We start from the raw sequence: 26,184 nt of genomic DNA on the forward strand, positions 1-26,184 counted from the left end.
TGGGTGGGTGAGATAATATCTTTTATTGGACCAACTTCTGTTGGGGAGAGAGAGACAAGTTTCGAGCTTACACTGAGCTCTTCTTCAGGTCTCTCTCTCAGATTACCTCACCCACCTTGTCTCACTAAAGAGCTAGAATATGTAAGCGTTTAGAAAAAAAATTTAAAAAATCACAAGTGTGTTGAACCCTCCTATGGAATTTTATCCCAGGGACATAATTTTCTTTTAAATAATACAGAATGGCTCCAAAAACCTATAGAAAGGATATCATTTTTTAAAATTAACTTCTGCCACGGTATGTAATTCTCTCGCAATCCTCCACTAAATCTTCTGGTCAGAAGTTGGAAAACTATAAGCTTGAGTGGCCGGAGCTCTGATTACCTGACTTTCCAGAAAAACGAATAGCCCTAATAGTAAGTGTATCAACATTTGTCTCTTGAAACAGCAGAGCTAACAAAAGGCTGTATCAGTCTTAGGACATGTATATTAATCGCTTATGATGTCTGATTTGCTGGGAAAAGAGGTTAGTTTATTTATTACAAGCTTCTGTACATCACCCTCCACTGTAGTACTGGGCACTATGCATTTTAAAACCTACACCGGTGAGTCTCAGGCCTGGTCCACACTAAGCCCCCAGTTCGAACTAAGATACGCAACTTCAGCTACGTGAACAACATAGCTGAAGTCGAAGTATCTTAGTTCGAACTTAAAAGTACTTACCGCGGGTCCACACGCGGGAGGCAGGCTCCCCCGTCGACTCCACCTACTCCTCTCACAGAGCAGGATTACTGGCATGGACGGCGAGCACTTCCAGGATCGATTTATCGTGTCTAGACAAGATGTGATAAATCGATCCCAGAAGATCGATTGCTGGCCGCCGAACAAGCAGGTAAGTATAGACGTTCCCTCAGACTCAGGCTTGCACTACATTACTAAAACTAGCTGGGTAGAGGTTTGAGCTCGGGTTCTGAAGCCTAAGGAAGCCTTCAGAACCCAAGCTCCAACCCGAAATGCAACACAGGCTCTGAGAATGGCTGCTGTGGGTTTTTAAAACCCTAGACATACCCTACGTGCCGTTAGACCGAGACAAAATATTTCCCATTCTCCCAAGTCACCTGGCTTTAAATGGTTAGAGACCATGAGGACAGCGACAGCAGATAACACACAGGGAAACCAGAAAGCTTTTATAGAAAAGGCTGACCTAGTTAAAATTATTCTGAGTTTATGTTTCTAAAACCACAAGCTGTTTTCGCCCTTTGAAAATTAAATGCTTAACCATTGCCAATCTAGGCTCGAACACCATTCGCTGACAGCCTCGATTCCCAGCCACGGTACTGCTGCAACTTCTTACCAAAAGCCAGACACTACTAAGGAAATACAGACAGCATCTTGCCCTGGAAGGGAAAGGGGAGTCTGAAGGAAGAGCTGCCTGGATTGATAAGGAATGTTAAGTGCAAAGGGGTCACTGGACAGGACATGAATGTCAGCATTCATAGTTTCACACTGGCACTTGAATAAAATGTTTTTAGAATACAACGTGAGAAATAGCCCCAGGATTATATCCTGGGATAGAGTTTTGGCTTGTCACTATCTTTCTGTTTCCTTAATGATTAACAGGCTGAAAGTTAGATATTGCAGTAATCAACCGAACCTCACCTTTCTACACCTCCAGCATTCTGCTGGCAACGCTAGACAGTTGAGAATACCTGGAGTATCATGTCATGCTCTGTAAGCGGATCAGCCATAACAAGTGAATCACAAAGGAAAACAGACCAGTACAAAAGAATTTATTTAAACAGACATTTTTAATGTTTTACCTCTCAAATCCCTGTTGAAATCATGAAGCCTACGAATTTCTCCTTCAAGCTTATTTCTCATAGCCTTTTCCAGGGCATCCCGCTTAGAGGAGGACTTCTCCAGGTTTTTATATGCTTCCGAAACTTGCTGAATTTCTGTTTCCAGCTGCAGAACAAATTAAAGCATCCATTTCCTTTAGCATTAACAATGCCTGGCACTTAGGTAGCATCTTTCTTCTGAGGTTCTCAAAGCGCTTTATTGAACAAAGATTTATTAATCCTCAAGTGAGGGAAAGCATGATTACAGCCATGCTACATGTGGGTAAAACTGCGACACAAGTACCACAGGTCACACAGGGAGTCAGTAGCACAGTTAGACATAAAGAGCTGGAGTCCTGTCTTCCAGGCCCTTGCTCTTGATTACAACAGTCAGTGCGTGGAAACAGTTACTTGAAAAGACAGAAACGCCCTTTTGCAGGTGTTGATGCTGGGGTCTGGGAGCAGGGGCACAACTACCCACCATGAGGTTGGTCCAAAAGCAATTTCATAGAAGGACTTTGATGCAGATGGAAAAATAATAAAGCCAAAGAACAAGCAAAGCAGATAAATAAAAATTCTCTTTTAAAATATTAATACCAAACTGTAAATTACTGATGTGCTTTGCAGATTTTTATTTATTTATGAGATAACAATCCACTGTGGGTACTAAACCCTTCTATTGTGTATGTTCTACTTACAAATCTTCAATCTAATTAATAAATAACAATAATACCCAACTCATAGATAGTGTTTTCATCAATAGATCTCCAAGAGATTTACAATGGAGGTCAGTATCATTATCCCCATTTTACAGATGGGGAAATGGAGGCACAGAGCAGTGATGTGACTTGCCCAAGGTCCCCCAGCAAGCCAGTGGCAGAGCAGAGAACACAGCCCAGGTCTCCTGAATCCCAGTCTAGTATCCTATCCACTAAGGGCATGTCTGCAGTGGCACTTTGTTGGCAAAACTTTTGTTGTTCAGGGGTGTTAAAAAAAGCACACCCCAGACGACAAAAATTTTACTGACGAAAAGCGCCGGTACAGACAGCACTTTGTCGGCGGGAGCACTCTCCTGCCAACAAAGCCGCTGCCACTCCTCGGGGGTGGAAGTTTTTGGTTGACAGGAGAGCTCTCTCCTGCCGACAAACAGCAGCTACACTGTGGCTTTTAGCGGCAGTGCCGCTAAAACAGGGGTGGGCAAACTACGGCCCGCAGGCCGCATCCGCCCACAAGCCGTTTTAAGCCAGCCCACTCCGGCGCTCCAGCCGGGGTGCTGGGTCAGGGGTGGCCCTGCTCCGGCTGGGGCGCTGGGTCTGGGACCGCACCATGCGATTCAGCCCCGCTCCGGCCCAGGTGCAGGGTCGGGGGCCGCACCACGCGGCTCCTGGAAGCCTTGGCATGGCCCTGCTCTGGCTCCTATTTGCTCCAATGGGAGCTGCAGGGGCGGTGCCTGCGGATGAGGCAGCATGCAGAGCCACCTGGCTGCGCCTTTGTGTAGGAGCCAAAGAAGGGACATGCCACTGCTTCCGGGAGCCGCTTCAGGTAAGCGCTGCTCGGAACCTGCACCCGAGCCTCTCCCCATGTCCCAACCCCCTGCTCCAGCCCTGATCCTCCTCCCACCCTCCAAACCCCTCAGTCCCGGCCCAGAGCAGCCTCCTACACCCCAAACTCCTCATCCCTAGCCCCACCCCAGAGACCGCACCCCCTCCCACACCCCAACCCTAATTTTGTGAGCATTCATGGCCCGCCATACAATTTCTATTCCCAGATGTGGCCTTCGGGCCAAAAAGTTTGCCCACCCCGCGCTAAAAGTTGCGTAGTGTAGCCACAGCCTAAGAGACACAGCTCTGAAAAGAAACCAGACTATTTGGTCAGTCGTCATTTAACTTCAATTTACAGAGTCTTGAAGCCACAGTCGTTTAAACAGTAAAATATAGCTTTCCCGATCCCCTCTCAGTGTACAGCCTCTTGGTTTGACGTCTAAGCAGGGAACTGCTCACCAGAGACAGAAGCCAATTCATTTCTAGTTCTCCAAAGCAGGCAGGACATGTTAATCTCACTTTGGCATTAACAATCCACCAAACAGCAGACCTCACCAGACCTCCTTGGGCAAGAAGTTGCTTGGAGGGGTGAGGGAGGGGAGGTAAGAGAATTCCTTTATCCCTTGTTATCAGGAAGCTGTCAAACACTTCACTGAAACACTTCCCTCACTGGAACCTTCCTAAAACCGAACAAACCAACCTGGGCAGAAGTCATGCTGGGAATAAGCAGCCGTGGGAAGAAACGGCAAACATGGGAACTCAGACATAGTATGAGAAACAAGAACAACTAGGTAAAAGTTACAACAGCCAGGCACTTCAAGAGCCTTGCAGGCTGTTCAGGGGCCAAAGTGCAGTTCAAGGCCCAAAAAGAGATTTGCAGAGTCCTGAACTGCAGCCAGTGCTCACCTTCTCTCTACATCTGCAGGGTAAAGGGAGAGCTGACTGACCGGCTGCAGGTTCTAATTGCTGGTGAATTCAGTAACCAACAAGCAATTTATTTTTGTTTATCTATCAGGCGAGCACAACTACAAACACACACTTCTTTTAAGAATGATAAAAGCCATACGTGGCAGTGTGATGGCGAGGGCTGTCTCTCTTACTTTGCCAATCCCTGCTGTATAAAGCAAGCAACAGTGAGGCTACTAGACTTCCACATGACTTGTGTTATGTTAGGGATTTAAGTGGATTTATAGTGCCAGAGAGAAGAGCTGGCTTGACAGCCCTGTAGGTCCAAACTTCTTTATTTACCCACAGATCGGGGTATACACAGCTGTGCAAGCTTCTCTCACAATGCCATTAGGCAGTTTTGGAGGGACCATTTCCGGGGACAAAACGGGAGTTCAGTCCCCATGACTGACTTAGTCTCTGGCCTATGTAATCTCAAGTATTTCTGGAGAACCCAGCATCATAATACCTAAGCCTTCTCCAGACTTAACAGGAAGAGCATACCAGCTGCAGCCTCAATGTTATTAGCACTGGCTTTAAGTAACTGAGCTAACCAGTCAAGCAACCCGCCTCTCTGAGATTGGTACCCTTATTGGGAATTGGAACAGACCCAATCATCTGCTAGGTGCAGAAATGAGGCCACCAACTCATCACACGTAGATCAACAAAACACCAGCAGATGATAAAGCTTAGGCACTACCAACATGGGCAGGTTCCAAACTGGGATAGAGATGAAAGGCTACAGAACAGATAACCAATCCCCTAAACCATGAGCAGCGGGTATAATAGGCCAGGAGAGCCTCTGCCTGCCCTGGCGCTACCGCTGGACCTCCAGTTGCCGGTTTTGGCAGTTTCCACGTCCACAGGAGGATGTTTTTATTATGTGCTATGCAAGTTCCGGGGTGGCTGAGGAGGCCCTGGAACCTGCATGGTGCATATGAAGCTGAGAGGCAGCTCCAACCCACCCGCCACTGCCTGGCTGCTCTTCTCCTCCCCAGTGGCCTCCCCACTGCCGGTGACAGTCCTCCCTCCCCAGGATCTGGACGCCTTTCTGTCCTCAGACAGGTACATTGGCCTCTGGGCACCATGCCCCCTTAATGTGGGGAGATGAAGCTGCCCCTGCCCAGAGGACATGGAGCCCCCAAGGGGCAGGTTCCAGGGCAGGGGGGCTGCAGTGCAATGGGATTGGTGCCTCGCTAGGACCCGGGAGGAGCTGGCTGGGAGGCATGGCTGGACTTCCTGCCTCCCGGCAGCAGCAGCAGGAAGTGACTGTGAATTGCACTCCCACCCTGCTGTGTGCAGTGACTCGGGATCACAGGCTCCTTGCCAGGTCCCTGAGCCCTGGCTGCAGCTGGGAGAGGTGAATCTGGAACAGTAACATTCCTGCTGCTCCCCAGAAGCCTCTCCCAGTGCAGAGACCTCAGCCTAGCGAGGGCACCCGTTCCTTGGACCTAGCCCCTGCCCCCAGGGAGGGCACCACTTGGATGGAAGGTAAAAGAGACCTTCACCCCATGCCTCCCGGTTCTACCCTGGCTTCAGGGGGAGGGTTTGGCCCCAGGCTGCTCCCAGCTGGGCTTGCTGCAATTCCCTCCCCTGTGGCCAGGAAAGCTGCCTCCAGGCCAGCACCCATTCTCTGCAGGGTGTGTGAAGCCAGCCTGCGGTGCGCTGAGGGCTGGGACAGTGACACATGGGGAACAGAGACGGGAGAGCGTGCAGCTGCAAGGGAGCGCTGTGCTCCTTCTGCGCACACAAGAGGTTACTTGCCTGCCCCTCGCCTCGCAGCCTCAGCTATACCTGCAGACGTGCACACCGCCTCTCTGCGCTGTGAGTGCAGTCTTGTACATGCCTGCCCGCCTTCCTACCATGGGAGTGTTACTCATTACTTGCTACGAGATCAGAGCACTAACGGCTTGGACAGCGCAGTGCAGTATTTGTGCACAATTACCCTTCCTGTGCCATTTAAAGCAAGAACCCGATAATGTTCCTTTCTCACAGTTTTACCGCCCCGCCCAACACCCCCATGTCTATTAGGAGAGTGGCTTTATTGGGTTAGGGGAAGGAGGAGACTCTAACTGAAGAGATTACTCCTAGGTATCAGAGTTTTCCTGAGGAGCCTTTAATTTCCTCCACCAAACCCCCTTGCTCTGAATTTAAAGGAAAAGTTGCTGCTGCTTTTCAAAGTGGTATTCTTGAGCCTTCTCAGTTTATGAGGCTTATATTGCACTCTGTGTGCTCTGAAGCAGGGCAGCCCAGTGTACCTCTTGCAGGGGCAATCCACATAACAGCTGTTCGAGGGTGTGGGCAAGAGGGAATTGAAGGGGAAACAGGGATGTGTGAAGGGGCAGGAGGCGGGTGAAGGGAGATGCAGGGAGGAGGATGGAATGGGGGGTGGGGGCAATGGGTGCACTGCATGGAGGACAGGGCAATACGGGGGAATCAGGGGGAGAATTGTGGCGCTCTGGTAGGAGGAGGGATGTGGGGGGAAGGTGAGCAGAGGTGGGGGGGAAGGAGAGGAGGGACCAGCGAGTAGGGAGGAGGCAGGGCCTGGGACAGTGCGGGAGTGGAGCGGGGGCGGGACCATAGGTGGAAGAGGTGGGAGGGAGCGCTAGCCTCCCCAAGGGGAAGCGTCATGTGCCGCCCATGTCCTGAACCATCCAGCTCACATTTGTTTTGTTGTCATTTTAAACTACAGAAAATATTAGACAAGGGAGAAGGTCAGTTCCATTCAACACCCACCTTCTGTAATCTTGCCACTTTCTCATAGCACCCATCCAACTCCTGCCGTAAGGATCGGTTCTCCTCCGACAGGATCTCCACCATCTGCTGGGCCCTGGAAACAATGGCAAAAGGATCTACTTGCATCTGCTGATAAGGAGAAGGTATCTGCTGAGCTCTTGGCATTAATGTGTAGGAATCTCCTTGCTGCTGTTGCTGCTGGCCTAGACCGGGCTGGCATAGTCGGTAGAAATCTCCCTGATGGACCTGGTTTGACAGGATCAGCTGCTGGGTCCGTGGTAGAAAGCATGGATCTCCCTGATTTGGAGTCAGGGGTTGCTGATGCTGGGAAGGAGACAATCTGGATGGTGGTGGAGACTGCAGTAAGGTCAAAGATCCCAAGGACGTTAAGGAGGAAGTTGGGCTGTGATGGTGAGGGGGTCTCTGCTGTAACTGCAGGTGTAGATCAGGGTTTTGCCTGTAAAACAATAACAGCAAATTCAGCTGAAGTTCTGCAGAGCATCACACATCAACCAAACCGTATGGCAAGGTGCCGAATACAAGTACATGTACCAGCTGCTACTGGCAGGATGGATGTTCCATGCATAAGACTTTAATGCAAATATGTTAAGTATGAAAAACCATATAAAGAGGCACTTCAAAACCACTAACCAGCTGTGTGGAAAAAAATCCCAAACATAACGACTGTCCTAAGCTCATGAGTACGTTTGTACAGAGATGGCATAAGAAACTACCTTGAGATCCACTCTGTCAACCACTCCAGAATAGCACTATTGTAATTCAGAATACACTGGCAATATAGTTATTAAACATCAAATCTGCACTGTTGAAAGAGGAGAACTATTTTATGTGTTTACACTTTTCCTCACTTTACATGGATAAAATATTAAACTAAGGACAGTTGAGCCAGTCCTGTACTGAATTGCATAGGCTCCGTGGCAAAGGTCCTGCCAACAATGAATATCCTTCTGCAATTCAGGATACAGATTTAAAAGGAACAGGTTATGGTCTTATTTATTACTGTGCCAGCTGCTGCTGGCTCAAGTACACTGAAATACCCACTAATGAGTCACAGCACTGCCAGCGGAGAGAGTTAACAGGAGGTGAGAGCCAGCCTGACAGTTGGGATCAGAATTTGGGTCCAGAAGCTTCCTCAGTCCCAGCTCAACAGGTATTTTACAGATCATGTCTGTACCCGATATGCAGAGGATGAGAGTCTGTCACAGATCCGTCTAAACAACTTTAACTCAAACTGTAGCAGCTCATGCACGCAGCTCTGGAGGTCCCCAGCTCACATCCTGGTGTGTTGGTCAAGATGGCGGCTGTCATTTGAGCACTTCATATATCTAATAGACTGCTCAGCCTTAGGGAAAGGAGGGTCAGAGCTCTTCCCTCCAGAGACTCCCTCTGGTTGATGTGTGGAACAGCACTGTCAGCTTGCATGGAGAGCCATGGCCAGCCCTGGAGGAAAAAAACTCTCAAACTGTTGTGGGAAGGAGCAAAAGATGAGGAAATATGAGGCTCTCTCTCTCCCCATCCCACCATACATTTCCCACGCACATATGCCCACTTCCTTTAAAAAAAGTTCAATTTGGTGAAGTTCTAAGGACACTTTTTATTTAACAGTCTAGTTCTCTAAACAGTGTCCAATCCCTTCCTAAAAGTTATCCTGGTACAGGACAAGTTTGGTATTTACCATTCTGTAAAACATTCCTGTTCTTCTGCTGTAACTTCTTAACCCTTTGGCTGCTGCTCAAACTTACAGGTGGAATGCACTCGCAACCCTGCATCAGGTATGGCCAGGAGGAATGACACCTATTGTGCTGCTTGCACTACTGAACGTACCAAGTACATCCAGTGGAATACACCTACTGGGCTGCTCTGCAGAACGTACCAGGGACGTTAGGTGGAACACACCTGCTGCACTGCAGAATTCTCCAGGTACATCCTTCCATTTCATCCAGCGAAACATTAATTAATGATTTCAAGTGCTTAAGTGGATTAGTAGCTAAAGGGTTACATGAAATATTTGTCAGAGGATGTTTGAGCACTTAGAATCGCCTTCCTGTACTGTACAAAAGCTCATGCATCAATTTTTCATACACATCCAAAGAGGAAACATCTGCGTTAATCACATCTTGTTAGCAAGATATTTTAGAGGTCATATATTCTGAGCTTCTGCATGGGATATACTACCTCGGGTTACATGTCCTATGCCTTATTTAACATAAATATGCCTGGTGATTTATCCCTGGGACGGGTTGAAGATGACTAAGTCCCTTCTGAGATGACTGTCATGTCTGCTCCTGAGTCAATTTTAAAGTCAATATTCTTGCCATGAATATAGGCAGTCCTCGACTTTACGACTTTCAAGTTACGATGAATGGCACTTATGACATTTGTAAATTGACACCCTGTTTCAACTTTCCAACAATGGTTTTGACTTTATGACGCTTGATCCGATAACATTGTTCCTATCAGTTCTGAGTTATGTATCCAACATGTGGTTGTTACTTTTAACTGGCCTTCTTCTGGTCAAAGCCATCCCTGTTTACATGGACCAAGTTACATCTGTTGTCTCTCATTACTAGGAATATAGGGTAGAAATCCCCACTCTGGCTCTCACGTTCCCTAGCAGGCTAACAAACGCAGCCAGAGAGGTAACTCTCTGTCATTTCAGAAAAACTATGAACTGGTCTGGTTATTGTCCATATCATTACTACCCTCTAATGACTGTGGTACTTACTGTTTGCTAGCAACATTATTTCAATGAATGCATTTCCCTAGGAAAGATCAGATGCAGCATGTGGTTTTCAGGGATTGGGGGAAGAAAGAGAAGATGTGCAATTAATTTCCTCAGCAATGTTCAGCTCAGAAGTAACATCTGGTTATTTCTCTACTGGGAGGTCACTGCTTTAAACTTTTCTTTTAACCCAATAGTGGAGACTGAGGCAAAAAGGTCAAGAGACTTGCTCAAGGTCAATGCTTCAACCAGGAGAGGAATCTGAGTCTTCCTGACACCCAACCCTTTCCTCTAACCATAAAACCTAAAAGAGAACCTGCCCCTCACATTCCACCTTAAATGGCCACAAATGTCTCACAGAAACCTCTGAAAAAATATCCAATTAGAAAACATTCTGCAGATGAAGCTAATCTTGAGCTATTTTATTAAATCATCAAGGAAAGTTACATGAAAAGTTAGACTTTTGCTTCTTCAGAATTCACTGGCTCCTGGAGTTTATTCCCAAATGACATCATAATCCTCTGTGTGATGTCAATCATTTCCATAATAACCTGACCATGATGTCAAACAGAGAACTATGTTGACCGACAGTGGTCCCATCAGTTTCTGCATGAATTTACATTTTAAACAAATAAGTTTCCAACCCTTATGTTTCCAAGAAAACCTTCCAGACATGAACTGATGTACCCTCTGTCCAAGTATGCAGCAGACAGCCTGAAGCAATAACCAACACAGGTCAAATGCCTCCATTAATCTAAATGGTTTGTTAACAAACACTGTAAGCCTAAGAAGGATCATTTAAATGTCAACATTATTTACTACTTCAATACAGATCATTTTAGTGGAAGTATTTTGTTACTCTGCAATGGTGAGTAAAGTTTGGGAAGAGTATTACTCTCTCCACCTCTTCACCTGATTGCAGGTGAAGAAAAAGCAGAAGGAGCAGGTAAGTATTGAAGGGAGATAACAGTAATAATTAAAAAAAACAAAAAACTAGTGGAAAAAAAAGTAGATATAGAAAATCGCAGCTGGGCTATTGTTAAACAGAATACATTTCCAAGATTGCCAACAGGCCCAGGGTCTCAGAGCTCACCTACACTGCAGCTCACCTTTTAAAATTAGTCAGTTCTAGCACTGACCTGAGAACCAGGACTCCTTAGTGCTGCTACCAGTTCTGACACCAGATACATGTCTGATCTTGGGCAAGCCACAAATTCTAAATTCCTTTACTTTCCCCATTTGTAAAATGGGGGTAATACCATCACCTTTTTAAAACACCCTGAAATCCTCAATTGCAAAGCTCAATATACAAGTTCAAATTGTTATTCAGCGTTGTTAACTCCTGCAATTTTCTCGTGTGGTAGTTGGTGGTTTTCTCAAAGCCCCAGCTCCTGGATTCTTCTGATAATGAGAGAATTACAACTGTCACCTTATTTTAATATAGCATGTTTCCTCATAGGTAGGGAAAAGAGCTTGAGAACATGACCTCAGTGAACCACAGAGGCTCAGAAACCAGTAGACAAATACAATTAACCCAAAACATTTTGTGATTTTTGTTTGTTTGGCTTAAAAATCCTGAAGTCAAATACAAACAATCTCATTGTGTTTGAGGCCCAACTCATTATTTTTGAGCACATAGGGCTGGCAAGTTATTAACCAACTCAACAAATACTTCACTCTGTGAAAGACAATGGCTATCCATAACTTGACGTTTTATGTATAGCTTAAAAATATATATTTTTTATTTACAGTTCTGCTCACTACGCGCTAGACATTATCCAAACACGCAAGAAAAAGCTCACAATCTATGTGTGTATATATATATGTAATCTATTAATAGATAATATATATATTATCTATTAAATTTGCGCCAGTGTACAACTGAGCGATAAGCTATACTGGATGGGGACATCAGAAATTCCAACTGCAGAAGAAATTAGAGCAATAATTTTATCAAGTGTTTCCCAAATTGGGAAAACCAACTCCTAAGGGGCCTCTTCACTTTCAAGACTGCATCTTGAGAGAACTCCTACTTCCTTTCCTCTCCCTGGTGCAACTCTGTGCACCATACAACATGGAGCGGTGCAGATTACATACTTTGATTTGTGGTTTTGCCCACTAAAACAGTAAGTAAGTATTTTAGCTGTGAGGGCAGAGACGTTGGAAAAATACTACATGGTAATAAGAACACCAAGCAAAACAATGTAGATTCCTGCATTAGAAGCCCTGAATGTTGCATGCACTGCACACATCAGATAATGCACAAAATCACCAGGTGGAAATAAAAAGACCAGAGAAGGTGCCTGGCTCATTAAAAACTCTCCTTCTCCCCTTCCTCTCCTTCATGCTCAAGCAGTTACACTTCCCCTTTCTCCCACAGCCCTCCCATCCCAAACTTGGAAACATTAACCACCAAAGTGAGCAGTCTTCACAGGATCAAACAGACAGCTGAAATCTAACTGAAGAATTTTCGTTCTGCTTCCTATTCAGACCTGATTATCATCTACTTTGACACAGCTCAGGCTGCAGAGGGGAAAACAGTATGCCGAAAAAATACTAATTATGGGCCTAATTCTGCAGCACTCGTTCACAAGTGCAGTCCCACTGCGGGCAACAGAAGTAGTCCCCCCACGCAAGATCTGATGGATCAGGCCCTAAATGGGGCTGGAACTTGAATTATTCATCATGAACACTGAAGTGCAACAGGCAGATACTAGGGAGAGAATCAGGCCTGTGAAGCTTCACATTTATCTTACTCAAATTATTTTTAAAATTTCTAAAAGTGCCAAGTAATAACATGGATGTGTCAGCCTGAATCCCTGGCTGGCCTGATATTTCCATGAATCCAACATCATTATGAACATATATATGTTCCCAAACTACCACCACCCAGAAGCAGGTGAGGCAGAGCAGACAGTTTGCAGTTGGTGGGTTAAACTTACCACACCAACCATTCTTTTCCCAGACTCAAAAGAGTGAATCATGAGAATGCTGTGAATTCCCTAGTGTTTATCTTGCTCAACCAGTTTTCATTTAACTGGGTTGTTAGGTCACCCTCAAATTCCACTGAACAATGAGGGGGAAAAACCCTCAGAAGTGGGTGTGGTTTCAACAGCAAAAAGAAAGGTCTTTATTTCCTTTATGTGCAGTTAAAAAAATTTATCAGGATTCATTTGGGTTTTCAAATATAAACAGCCCCAGTGCATGGACAAGAGAGAATTTTGAAGATTTTTAGCATTCCAGATGAGGCTGCAAAGCCATTCATTGTCCTTCCCTGACTCTCAGAAAGTGCCCCCCTTTTAAAAGTTGTGTACTTTTAAAATGCTCAGTCCATTACCCAGCTGCACCTTTAGCAGCACAGAAGGTTTATTGTTTTAATGACCGTATGTTTAAGGAGGGAGGGGGGATGGGTTTTGCTATGCTGCTCTGTAATTAATGGATTAGGAGTTAACATTTTAGTCTTCTAATTGTTCCACCATTTCAGCAGATGCTTCCAAAGGAAACCTCTGCCCTGTGCATCTATGCAGGTTAAAAAATAACCTCAGTGGATTCACAGTGCTTTGAAGACAAATTTAAGTTGCTTCCCAACACCTGAAAACTTGCCAGCTGAATCTCCTTCTCTCTGAATCCATTCTAGTGGCCAGGATCCAGCCAATACAGACAAATAGGCTGTTGGTGTGGTTTCAAATGCCTCTCTTTGTACACAGAAAATGGGCTAAGTCTCTGATACAAACAAAATTCCCAGTGAGGGATAATCGTTAAGGGTCTCTTGCCCTTTTCAGCTTGCATTGCAATTTGTGGCCTTGCCTACAGATTTTGTGAACCATTTGCAACCAACTTCTGCAGTCATTAGTCACATTGGAAAAAAACAAACAAAAAAAAACCCCTCCTCCTTTCCTGGCTTATTTATTATTTATGTAGATAGATCAAAGGGCCTTCTCACCAGACCCCTTTGCTGCAGAAAGCATTTTGGATCATAAACAATGGCAAATGAAGCCTGAAAATAGCTTCCAATAGGGCTGGAAAGGATCCACATAGATTCAGATTCTCCAGAGCTCTGACTCTGTTCCAAAAACATTGGCTCTCCTCTTCCTCCCACCCCACTCTTTAGACACAAATACACACAGCCTTCCCCGCCTACTTTTGTAATACTTCACTGACCTCATGTTTCTGCTTTAGAGCATTTTCCAGCCACAAAACAAGGCAGAAATTATTACACTGATGCCCACTAGCTTGAAACATTTTAAGTGGGTTTCCACTTGGTTTAAGAGAGAAATCTGATCCACCCGGGGCTGGGTCGTACAGTTAGGTAGGACAAAAGAAAATATAGGTTAGAGCCAGGTTGCATTCCAGTTTAATAAACTTGATCTGCTTCACCCACCTAGGATTCAGTATTGACCCCAGATCAGATCCAACTCCTGAACTAGAGCAAACTAGAACCGGACAGGATCTCAATTAATTCAGGGGAAAAATAATGGCTGCTAAACAAACAAGTCTGGGATGGTGCACTTTCCCCTTTCCTAAGTGATCTCATATAAAAACATTTAGGTGTGGTTTATACCCTAATAATCTATTGTCCTGGCAGATCCAGTTAAAGCCTGGCTTAGCCTTGCAGCAAGAGACTGCATGTTTCAACAGTGAATCATGCTACAGCTTTGGCTTTTTAGCAGAGCGGTTGCATGGCTCAGGAACCTGGATAAAACTCAGTATGGACCCATCTATGCTGCAAGGTCAAACTTTATTTAAACAGCATTAGGCCACTCCGGCAAGGAATTTGGCCCCTAACACCTGGGATACAGTCCTACCATACTATAGCTATAGCCTAACACAACAGAGACGGGATCTTCATTCAAACACAACCTGCATTCAGAGGCTGAGTTTTGTCCCTTCTTTGCTTCTTACAAAGATAAAAACCACCGAGTTGGGAAGGTGACTAAGCAGTTAAGGGGCTCCTTACCTGATTGATCCATACTCAGGAGGATGCTGATATCTCATCATAGGCCCATCAGATCTACTCTGCTGGCTCATGCGATGATCACCATAGAAATGTCCAGGGTCCTGAGGTTTGCAGTTCATGGGTGGGGTGGACATGTTTTTGTAAGGGTACTCTGGCGGAGGGCCCCGGTGCTCTATCGCTTTCATATTCGGCTGGGGAGGCGTGGGCACTGAGTTTTTATAAAAATCATTGGAACTGGAGTTTTTGTACAGATCATTTGGCTGCTGGGGGGAAAGTGGAGCACTTGTGACAGGTGCGTGGGCCTTGACACCACTGGTGGCCAACGACAGCTGCATCAGCCTCTCACTAAGAGAGCGAACGTGTCCTTGCTTGAGGTCCTTAAGTCCTTCATCCTGATGGACTTTCCCAGGGTTCACTCGCTGAACCGTAGGCCGCCCTTCAGTCCTCATCTTTTGATTGGTTACCCCCGTCACATAAAACGCTGCCCCAACGCTAGCATGCGGCTGGCCCCTGAAATACTGCGACTGGACTTTGGCTTCTTCGTACGTTGGGAGGTCTTCACTGTTCTGAAGTCTTGGAGAGAGCTGCTTCTCCATGATGCTATTGTCCACCTGAATCTCCTGGCCCTGGGGCTCTTGGCGGGCAGCATGAGTCACAAGCTGATGGTCCTGGGTGCTCAGCCCTTCGTTCTGAGACCCTGGACTCCCATTGCTGTTGAAAGGGGATGCATTTCCTGTGGCTTGTTGATGTAAGGCAAGGAGGTTGCGGTTGTCATTTGGGTTTCCGTATCGGAGCTGTTCCTGCAGCAGACGCTGTAAAACTGTCGTAGCTGTTTGCTCTTCTGAATTCCTCATCTCAAACTGTGGTGCCTTTGGGGTGGAATGCAAAAGCTGCCCTTGACCTAAGGGGAGGAGACATGGTTAGCAACTCTTCACTGCCTCACAGAAGGGACAGTTTAGGAGCAATGGCTTGAAACTGAAGAAAAATATAAGTTAGATATAAAGGATTTTCATAACAATGAGGGTCATTAAGACCGTCAGACACTGGAAGGACCTGCCTAATAAGGTGGCGAAGACTCCATTGACTGCAGGCGGCAGGGCTATGGACGAAATGTCCCAAACAGGAAGGCTGAGCATTGGCAAAAAGGAGACCTATAATTCACAACATGGTGGTAAAAATGACTGAGCCCTGTCTACATTGTATCCATTCCTGCCAATGGTGAATTCTGGTTCCCATTTTTGCCACGTAAACAAGGACCAAGAAGAGAATAGGGAACTCAGCACATAATCTGTTAAATTTAAGAAGAAAACAAGAGCTACACCAAGTAAGTTATATGCTTAGAGTGAAAAAGGAGAATCCCCATCACTTGTGTCATTTAAAGTAAACTAATGAACACCTGACTAGATGGTTTTTTTTTTTTTTTTTTTTAGAGTAGCTGTAGCTTTGGGGGTAGATTTTTAAAGCCCAGTCTCCCTTTTGCACCCACTACTATATACTGGTTTAACTTCTTAGTTAGATGTCTAAATGACATCAGTTGCAACCACACAACTACAGGAGGAGGGAGGGCGCTCTGGAGAGGAGGAAGAGTCATCAGATTGAGACCCACAAAATCCAGACTCTGAGTTCGAGTCTGAGTTTGAAAGGAAAAACATTGTGAACGTCATTTAAGAAGCTCATAGATTAATGTTGAGTACATAACTAAGGCCTTGTCTACACTAAAGGGAGAAGTCGATCTAATTTGAGTCACGTGAATAGCATAACTCAAATCGACGTAGCTTAGATCTACTTACCGCGGGTTCCACACTACACGACATTGACAGGAGACGCTCTCCCGTCAACTCCCCTTACTCTTCTCGATCAGGTGGAGTACAGGAGTGGAAGGGGGAGCGATCAGCAGTAGATTTAGCAAGTCTTCACTAGACCCACTAAATTGACCGCTGATGCATCGATGTAGACAAGCCCTGAGTAAGGGCTTGATGATCAGTGAGCCAAAGTGGTTAGACAGGGGACTAAGCCATTGAATCGCCCATTAGAGTTGCAAGTACTCAGCACTTTTGACAATACGTCCCTTATTGGGCATGCAATGCAAAATGACCTAAAATCCAGGGTCATTTTTTAAAGTGTGAGCAAAAATAGCTTGCCCCAAGTGACAATCTGTGGCAGAGCCAGGGATAGAATCCAGGTCTCCTGACTCTTCTGAAGTCTTCTTCATTACGTGTCTTAACTACATGTCCATCCAGGCTTCTCTACTCTGTGATGACAGCTTACAGTGTAGATACATCAGCCACAAACTACTGCCTATGATGTACTGTCAAGAGAGAAGGCTCTTCTCCAGAGTCTACTAGAGAAAAAATTAGAACACGCCCTATTCCATAAAGCCTTTTCAACAATCTGGGAATTCAGATACTTACCCATATACTGGATTTTCACGTCTTTGAAATCATATCTACTATGGCATGTACCTTATTTCCGTCACTTTGACTTCCTCAGTCAGGAGGAGCAGTTCTGATACATGAGGGGACACCTGGCCTTCCGCCTGCAAGTCCAAAATCTCCACTCAGAAATGGTTTTGGTCCCTTCAGTAATTGGGATCACTTGATGCTCTCTTCACTCCCCAAAAAATTCTGAAAAAGAGAGAACATTTTAACCAGCTGTTAGGAGACAGCAGGAGTTACAAAAGTTGGTCAATATTTCATGCTCCCCAACCCTTCACCTACTCCCCACTTTTCCCAAACCTAAGGATTTCAGTCCCTATGAGATGAACAAATCCTACTGCACAACATCCAACTCCACGCACTTCTTAATCATTACAGTTTTCTGCCTTGAGAACAACTGTCGCCAAATCATGCTCTGTCCTATTTGTGCCTCCAAGAGAAACAGTGATAAAAACTCCCTAATTCTTTAAATCCATTGGTTTCCTTTTTGGTAGAAATGAAAGCTGCACTGCTGAAGATGCCCTGACAGCTCCTTTCAATGATACTGTATATATATACACATCAATAATAAATATAGTACCTTCCATCAGAAGATCTCAAAGCACTTTACAAACATTAATAAATTAGGCAACATAACATCCCTGTGCGGCAAGTAAGAATTATCTCAATATTTAGATGGGAAAAATGAGGAACAGTTGCCACAGGTCTCGCAGAAGTATATGGCAGAGCCCAGATCTACCTCCCAAATCCTGTTCTTTAGCATCATCCTTTGCCCTTTAGGATGAAAAGCACTACAGCAATTTAAAATAATATTTTAATATCTTTGAGACAAGAGGGAGACAAAAATCAGATCAAACTTCTACATCTATATAAAAATCCCCCTATATATAAACAAATTCCTAGGTGTGTTCTTGACTCTCTCAAATAGAAATGTTAAATCAACTACTAAACTAGGTTCTCCGAAGAGGGAGTGAATCATGCAAAGGAAGTGGAACCTACTAATATATACAGCACTTACGTATTTTAAGAACAGACAGTTATAACAAAACAAAATAAAGCAAGCAAAAAAACAAATTAGTCACTGAGGTTATAATTTAACATGATTTCCTGGAATGCTGCAAAAAATAAAGTCAACAGATGCAGTGAAGGAATGCTTCTGTCTCAGTCTTATTACAGCACACATCCACACCCAAAGAAATGATCTCAGGTCTGCAAGTTAACTACTTAGGATGTCATCAGCAATTTCAATACACGTGAACAATATCTAACTATGGAACAAGCCTGTGTTGTGTGGTGTGTTACATGCAAGATGGTGGCTAAGAACTAATACCTAATGTCAAATTCTTAACAAGTGACTTAACTTGAGAGGGCTATACTGAAAACAGCTGCCAAAAACATGCACCAAGAGATCCTTTAAACCCAGGCTTTAAGATAGCAGCTAACTAGAGTAATTTCCAGCCTCTTTTCCCAGTATTGCACAACTTAAGTTCAAGGATCCTTAGTACCACTCGTACCAATATAAAATTGTTTACTTACTTTTTACAAAGTTGCCCAAAGCAACCTTTTTTATGAGAGCACAAAAACGCTTATCATGTAATATGATGTTGTCTTTCCACTCAACTACAGTACTTCTTAGGTGTCAAGTGGGCAAATGTGGATTGTATCTTCCTGTTAAAATGCAGTCATTTGAGGGAGAAGTCCATAAATCCTGCTTCTCAGTTTAAAAGATATCTCAACAGAACAATTCAATCTGTGTGTGTGTCTAACACCCTCTAATATTCCTGAAACATTAAAGAAGCGCTAAGTATCACTGCAGTTATTTCACACATACACTTTTACATCAACACAGCACTAACTTCTTGCATTGATCCAATAGAAGAAACAAGACCACATTCCACTGCAAAAAAAACTACCAGTTGTGATTAAGGAACACTAAATAACCCACTTGTATTTTCGGCCCAAATTAGGAACCATCCCTGGAAAACTGAGACAAGAGGCGAATCCAGTTATACTATGGGAATGCTCTAGCCAATGGATCCTGCTTTCTTGAAACTCCAGCTGTTAGCAATGTTATTGCTAACCCAACTTTGTTAGCTACACCTTATTTAATTTTATTAGAGAATATTTAAAGAAATAAACGATACAGAAAATTTGAAGCGTTAGTCATTGGTCATTGGGGGTAACATGCAGAGTAAGGGGGTATGTTGGTGTTTTGGGGCTGGGCAGCACACATAGTATATACACACTGCAATGTCCCCAATGAGGGGTGGGTAACCGGTGGGCGGGATCAGGAGACAGTCGATAAACGGTGAGGGTCCACCACCCATACAGGAGGCAGGGACAGTCATGGGTATAAGCAAGCGGGCTGGATAATGGGGATGGGGTGACCCTCACGTGGCGGGATTCAGCTAGGTTTGGTGGGTTTAGGGCTCAGGGGATAGGGTCCAGCAGGGGGTGTGTGTGGGTGCACGAGGTCTCCCCGGCTCACTCTTGGTATTGGCGGTGGCCGGTGATGTGCTCGGTGTAAATGTCCCGGGACCAACGGATAGCGTCCGAGACCATTAGGCGTCTCATGAGCCGCGCGTAATGACGGCCCACCCCACAGGTCCTCAGCACGCGTTCGTTACACGGGTCCCAGGCACCCAGGGCCCCAACGAGCAGAGCGTCGACGTGCACCTCGTAGCCCTTGGTCCGCAAGGTGTCAGCCAGGGGGGCGTATTTTTCGAGCTTGCGGGCTCGGGCTTCGCGGAAGGCCGGGGTCCTGTTCTCGAACGGAATCGCTACGTCGACCAGGATGATCTTTTTCCCCACCTCGTCCGTGACGACGATGTCCGGGCGCAGCGGGCTGTCGGTGCCAGGGACGGTGCGGTTGACAGCGATCTCTCCCAGACGCGGGTTGATGGCCTTCACTAGACGGTCCTGGACGGCGTTGTGGCGTAGCTGCCAGGCTCTGGCGTGGGGCTTGCAGCAGCACAGGACGTGGGGCAGGGTTTCGTTGACGTACCCGCACTTCCTGCAGCGTTTGTCCCGGTTCCCGTGGCGGATGGCACCGTTGAGAGGGACGCAATTCAGCCGGGCGCGGTGAATGAACCGCCAGTCGGCGAACCGGGTGAAGCTGCCTGTGGGGAGGAAGTGGTTGCTGGAGTCCCACTTGCTGGTTATTTTTTATCACTCACAAAGAGGGCCTTGTGCAACTTGCTTCTGTGGCAAGATCCTTGTATTCTGCAGCGCTCTTGTGCAGAATGCTGGAAATTCTACGGCAGACCCATTTAAATGGAGGTTTTAATGTAATTAAACATGAAAATGATCCATACAATCAGTACTGCAGCTTATGTGTTATTTATTTGGATGCCAAGTACTATTTATACTCTCCCAATATTTTCAGTTTTCAATGTGCCAAAGGTTTCTCCACTGTAAACACAGAAGTACATTGCAAGTTGTCAAGGGGAGGCTGGAGGTTTTGGCACCTGGAAAGGCATGGGAGGCTGGAGGCTGGGAATAATCACATTATATGGTACCTATGCCAAAATGATTGGCAGTGAACTAGTTCATGCTGCCATTTAAATGGTCAACTTTAAGTTTCAGGCTTAACCATTAAGATGAATGGGGCCACTCAGCCCTACTGTTTCAGACAACCTGCAAAGTCGTTTTCTTCCCAACCATAAAGGCTAGAAACACTTTTTACAAAGAAAGATTCAATTCTAGAGTACAATTCTGCTGCAAGGGGCCAATCAGAGGTGAACTTCACAGACTGCATCTATGCTGACAATTTTTAACAGTTCTCTCACCATTAGTGAAAGACCTAGTGTAGGAATTTAAACTCCATGGTGACATCTAACCATGCTCAGACACGCATTCGTTATAAAGCAACAGTGGGGGGGAAATATTAAAAATTCTCAATGAAGACAAAGCCCATATGTGCCTGGCACTTTGCAGACACACAAAAACAAAGACCTCCGCCTCAAAGACCAAACAATTATACCATAGGAGTCCCTTGTCACTCACTCATTTCACTCAGATTTAGTCAAGAATTTAAAATGATCACATGGGTTGGCTATCAGGAAACATAGCAGTACTGTTCATTTCTGTGCATCACACACATTTGCCTGCATTATGAAAATATACTGACAAATGAAATACTCACCACTCTTGATGACAGGTTTCAGAGTAGCAGCCGTGTTAGTCTGTATTCGCAAAAAGAACAGGAGTACTTGTGGCACCTTAGAGACTAACAAATTTATTAGAGCATAAGCTTTCGTGGACTACAGCCCACTTCTTCGGATGCATAGAGAGTGGAATAAATATTGAGGAGATATATATACACACATACAGAGAGCATAAACAGGTGGGAGTTGTCTTACCAACTCTGGGCTATCTTGATTATCACTTCAAAGGTTTTTTTTCCTCTTACTTAATTGGTCTCTCAGAGTTGGTAAGACAACTCCCACCTGTTTATGCTCTCTGTATGTGTGTATATATATCTCCTCAATATTTATTCCACTCTGTATGCATCCGAAGAAGTGGGCTGTAGTCCACGAAAGCTTATGCTCTAATAAATTTGTTAGTCTCTAAGGTGCCACAAGTACTCCTGTTCTTTTTGAGGATACAGACTAACACGGCTGCTACTCTGATACAATGATATAGTTACGTATTACCCTGCATGGAGTGACTGCAGCAGTAAGAAGAACACAGGTGAAAGGACGCATCTCTTTTCTGCTTGCGAAAGTAAGTGGAATGTAAGATTCCTGGTGAATGCAGCCTGTACACACTTGCCCTGAATTACTGCTTAGCCAAGAAGCTAATTAGCTAACACATCAGGTGGGATAAGAACAGGTTCACCTCCTCCTCCTCAGAAGGGCTGAAGTACAGTTAAGCACATTCAGTTTTAATACTCAGTCCTGTACCATCCATACAAATAAAATATAATCCAATGGCTTTATGGACTCACAAGCTCCATACTTCCAGCCACTTCACAGTGGAGAATAACAGCATTCCCAAGTAGCCTAATGGCTTTGCTGGCTGGTGCTATGGTCTATTTCTTTAGAAATGTAGATATGATCCAGACCCTCCCCCAGGCTGGCAGGAGCAGATACAGCTTGGCTCTCTGTCAAACACACTTTAATAGGCAGCTGAAAAGTTCTGCGGCATCAGAGGTCTTTGCTTGCCCTTGTCGGGCTCCAGGAAAATGGTGAGGAGATGCTTAGTGTGAAGGTGACGGTCTTGGACTGTGTCAGAAATTAAAAGGTATCTCTAGAAGTGCTTAGATAAAGGGGTGGGCCATGAAGCTTAATAGATACCTTAGACAGGGCTGGGTAAAAGCCCAGAGGCTATCTAGCTCACATTCTGAGTGATCTGTAGCGAAGAAAGCAAGCTTCCCCTTACCATACAGCCTAGACATGGCCCCAATCCTGCAATCGCTTATTCACATGAGTAGCCCTGACAATCTTCAGGCCACCTGGAAATGCAGTTACTGTGCACGCGTACACACACAAACACACCCTTTGAAGTGGCTGGAAATGTTGGGTTCATGAGGGTGAGGACATAGAGTCATGTAATGACTGATGCACATCAGGATGCCAGAACAGGGGGGCCCATGGCACCCCACTTTTTAACATGGGCATAGTTTGGGGATAGGGAGCCACACTGCCCCCGCCCAAACTGCAAGTCTTGGGCAGGCACAGAGCGGTGCAGGCAAGGGCTGCTGCACTCAGTGGTGGAGGAGCAGATCAGGTCCCCTCCCGCAAAGCGCAGTCCCTGCCCGCAGCGCCAGCCTCTTCCCATTGCGGGCCCCTCTCAGTGGCCCCACTCCTGCTCCTCTTAGCCCCAAGGCCCCACCCACTGGCCAGGCCAGCAGCCAGGCCAGGGAGCCGGGGACACTGTGGGGAGCCCTGGACCCTCCACCTGTCCTGGGCGGCGCACTCCGGGTCCAGGTGTCAGGGACAAGGGCTGGGGGCTGCTCTCGGGCCCCCGGCCCAGGACAGTTGGAGGGTCCCCAAGTTTACCACCACCTGGCTCCAGCTTTTTTCAGCCTGGCCAGAGGGCAGGGCCTCCGGGGGAAGAGGAGGAGCAGGAAATGGGACCATGGAGAAGGCGGGGCCACAGGGCAGGGCCTCGAGCCTCCCATCCCCACTTCTATCAAGGTTCCAGCGCTCCTGATACAGTTTATAACTAAGCATTCTTAACTGTACTCCAACCCTTTCCAAGGAGGAGAGAGGAGAATATATGGAAGGATTGCCCTTGAGAATAAAGGTTTAAGAGGTGTGCATGCCCGCTGTTTCAAATACCTAAAACCCCAGGGGCATATACGCACAAGTCCCCAGAGTTCTGATAATATTTTACCATCTGCGTCTGTTCCCAATTAAATTTCAAAGTACAGAGCCCACAGGTAAACGCCATCAAAGCAAATCTGTTGCCTAATATGTGCTTCCCTAGCTTAGATTCAATTATCCCTTTCTCAGTTACTTGTGTTTGCTGACTGTGTCTCAGGTGATCTTGCAGGTGTGGCACCCAGCAGGTGCATGTATCAGTGCCAGCATTACACATCTTCATACCAAAGGGACAGAGTCATCACATGAAAGAGAAAAACTTCCTCCTTTTAGTTAAAACCAAGAAGTAGTGCCACTTGGAATCATGCAAATTACACACATGCTTTTAGCATTAGATCATCAGGCACTCTACTGCAGTGAGGGGCTCAGGAACCTAGGTAGATGGATCATAGTTCTAGTGACTGATACAACTCTCAGGTACCATCTTGGCAAGAATCGTACAGTGGCTAAATACCCTCCCCACCTGCTCACCATATTGGAAGCGGATCAGAGGGAAATAAACGAAAGCGTGGCAAGCCTGAACTGAAAGCACCGAGCAAAAACCTTACTTGCACTGACCTAATAAAAGTTGAGTCATATCAGTAAGGGTAAAAGGCTCCTCAGAAGCCTGAAGGAGAGGTGAAAAGACCTCAGCCATACTCCCAATTCCTGTTCTTCCATCATAAAGAAAGTATCCGTTTCTTTACGAGGACCCTATCAAGTAATTTTAGCCCAATATAATTTAGGTTTTTTGTTGTAAAAAGGAAGCAGGAAATGCTTTACAAAATCCAGTATAAATGAAAATGTTTCCTGGGCTTGTTTTTAAATATTTCAGTAAAAAGAGGTGTTAGGGGATTTAAAGATTCTCCAGCAGTACTGTACTGGAAACCCAAACTCAACAGTGTTGATCAAATGGGTAAGGGGCATTATTCCTGATATCTTGGTCAAATCGCAAGATCTACAGACATAAAATGTATCCAGCTGTTTCCAGTGGATGTGATATTCTTCACTTCTTGTCCTATACAGCGTTGGTGTGTGCTCTTACACAGCTGCTGCAATGGACTCCAGAGGAGACTATTGTTTAGCAAGAGACAGTAATTCCTGCACATCTAGGGTGAAATCCTGACTCCACTGAAGTCAACGGGAATTTTACTGTTGACTTGCATAGGGCCAGGATTTGACCATAGATGTTTGCATGATATAACTAGATCAATTTTGAATAGAATTAGTTACACTAGAAAGTGCAAGTTTTCTAATACAGACCAGGCCTTAAGGTCATTGGTGAATTTTATCAATATATATTAGGCCAAATTCATTTTTGCTGAACTTCAGTGACTTCAATTCTTTAGTTTTTTAGAGCAGCCTTGTGAATTGTCAAACCCAAACAGCCTTTTGAATTCAACATTTAGTTTTGTTTTTACAGACACTTGACTCCTTAACTGCTGCTAGTACTCAGGCTGCGCTGAGCTTCTGTCGTCAGCAGCCCCATCCCACAAATATCCCAAGTATGCGTCGGCCGCATTTTCATTTCATTGTGTGGTTTCTCCATTCCTTTGCTGATTTAGTCCAGGCCTCTCTTTTGCATTCTCAGATAATGAAAACCATGTGAGGTTAAAATAAAATCTCCAAACCCATAAATCAGTTTCATCTGCATTATCAAGACTGAGCAAAATGTTTAAGGCAGTTCATTTGTCCCTATAAATAGGATCAAAATGTTAAGCTGTGCATTAGATAAAAAGGTCAGAATCAACTTCTACATTTTAAAAAGCAGAATTAATTCCTACAGCATAAGACACAGTGACCATGGAAATGCATTACCTAGCCAGAGATTTATGTTACATGTTATTCTTAGGTAGTTTTTCCTGATATGTCAGTTATAACATACCAAAAAAATTCAGTTAGTGCAGATCTCCAATATTAAAAAAAACTGGCAGTGGATAATGGAAAAAAAAAAAAAAAACTTTAAACCATGGCCTGATGTTAGCATAGAATTAATTCCCTGGATTTTGCCCATATATCACAGCTCTAACCTTGTTTAGGGCCAAATTCTAAAAGCCCTTTTCATGCTGAGAGGCACTTTATTCTGCAAACAGTCATACTGAAGTGAAACGGCTATTGGCAAAGTGTGGGTATCAGAATCTGGCCCTTCGTTTTTTCAGGGTTTTTATTTGTAGAAAGAAGCCAAGTAAATACATATTTTTCTATCCACTGACTAAGTATTGACAACTTTTTAATTATTCATGAGCCTCACAGACTATAAATACCTCCTTCTGAGCAACTATGACCCAATCCTCCTCCTGAGGGACTATAACCGGCTCGGTTGTGGTAGTACTGAGACAACCCTAGGTCACAGACAGGCCTGTTATGTGGTACCCATGGTCTGAGGTGAACTGCAAAGCTTTTTTTTTTTTTTTTTTTAAATAAAAGCTGGCTCAAGATCCTGTTTAATTAATGTTTAAAAAGTCAGAGCAGTTTAAAACTGATATGCATTATTCTTTCATCATAATGCTGTGTGATTTGCATTTTTAAGTACTTTATGAATATTAAGTCTCAAAACCCCTGGGAAAGGGAATATTATTGTACCTATTTTACAGCTGGGTAAACTGCAGTACTGAGTGGTTAGGGCTGATCTACACTTAAATATTTTGCCAGCATAGCTGTGCCAGTGAGGGGAGTAATTTTTTTTT

General features: G+C 45.1%; 1 protein-coding gene across 3 annotated transcripts in view; it reads right to left on the bottom strand.

The window, feature by feature from the left end:
- The window catches only part of AMOT (angiomotin), an 88,425-nt gene that overhangs the window by 30,342 nt on the left and 31,899 nt on the right, over positions 1-26,184 (bottom strand). For all 3 annotated transcript variants that reach the window (XM_054039509.1, XM_054039508.1, XM_054039507.1), the window contains exons 2-5: positions 17,220-17,381; positions 14,758-15,658; positions 7,058-7,514; positions 1,818-1,962 (exon numbers count right to left, since the gene is read on the bottom strand). In XM_054039509.1, the coding sequence (XP_053895484.1) occupies positions 1,818-1,962; positions 7,058-7,514; positions 14,758-15,611 (1,456 nt within the window). In that variant the 5' untranslated portion in view covers positions 15,612-15,658; positions 17,220-17,381. The remainder of the gene's footprint in view (positions 1-1,817; positions 1,963-7,057; positions 7,515-14,757; positions 15,659-17,219; positions 17,382-26,184) is intronic.

The sequence above is a fragment of the Malaclemys terrapin genome, chromosome 9 (genome assembly GCF_027887155.1).
Source record: "Malaclemys terrapin pileata isolate rMalTer1 chromosome 9, rMalTer1.hap1, whole genome shotgun sequence".
NCBI classification, from domain to species: Eukaryota; Metazoa; Chordata; order Testudines; family Emydidae; genus Malaclemys; species Malaclemys terrapin.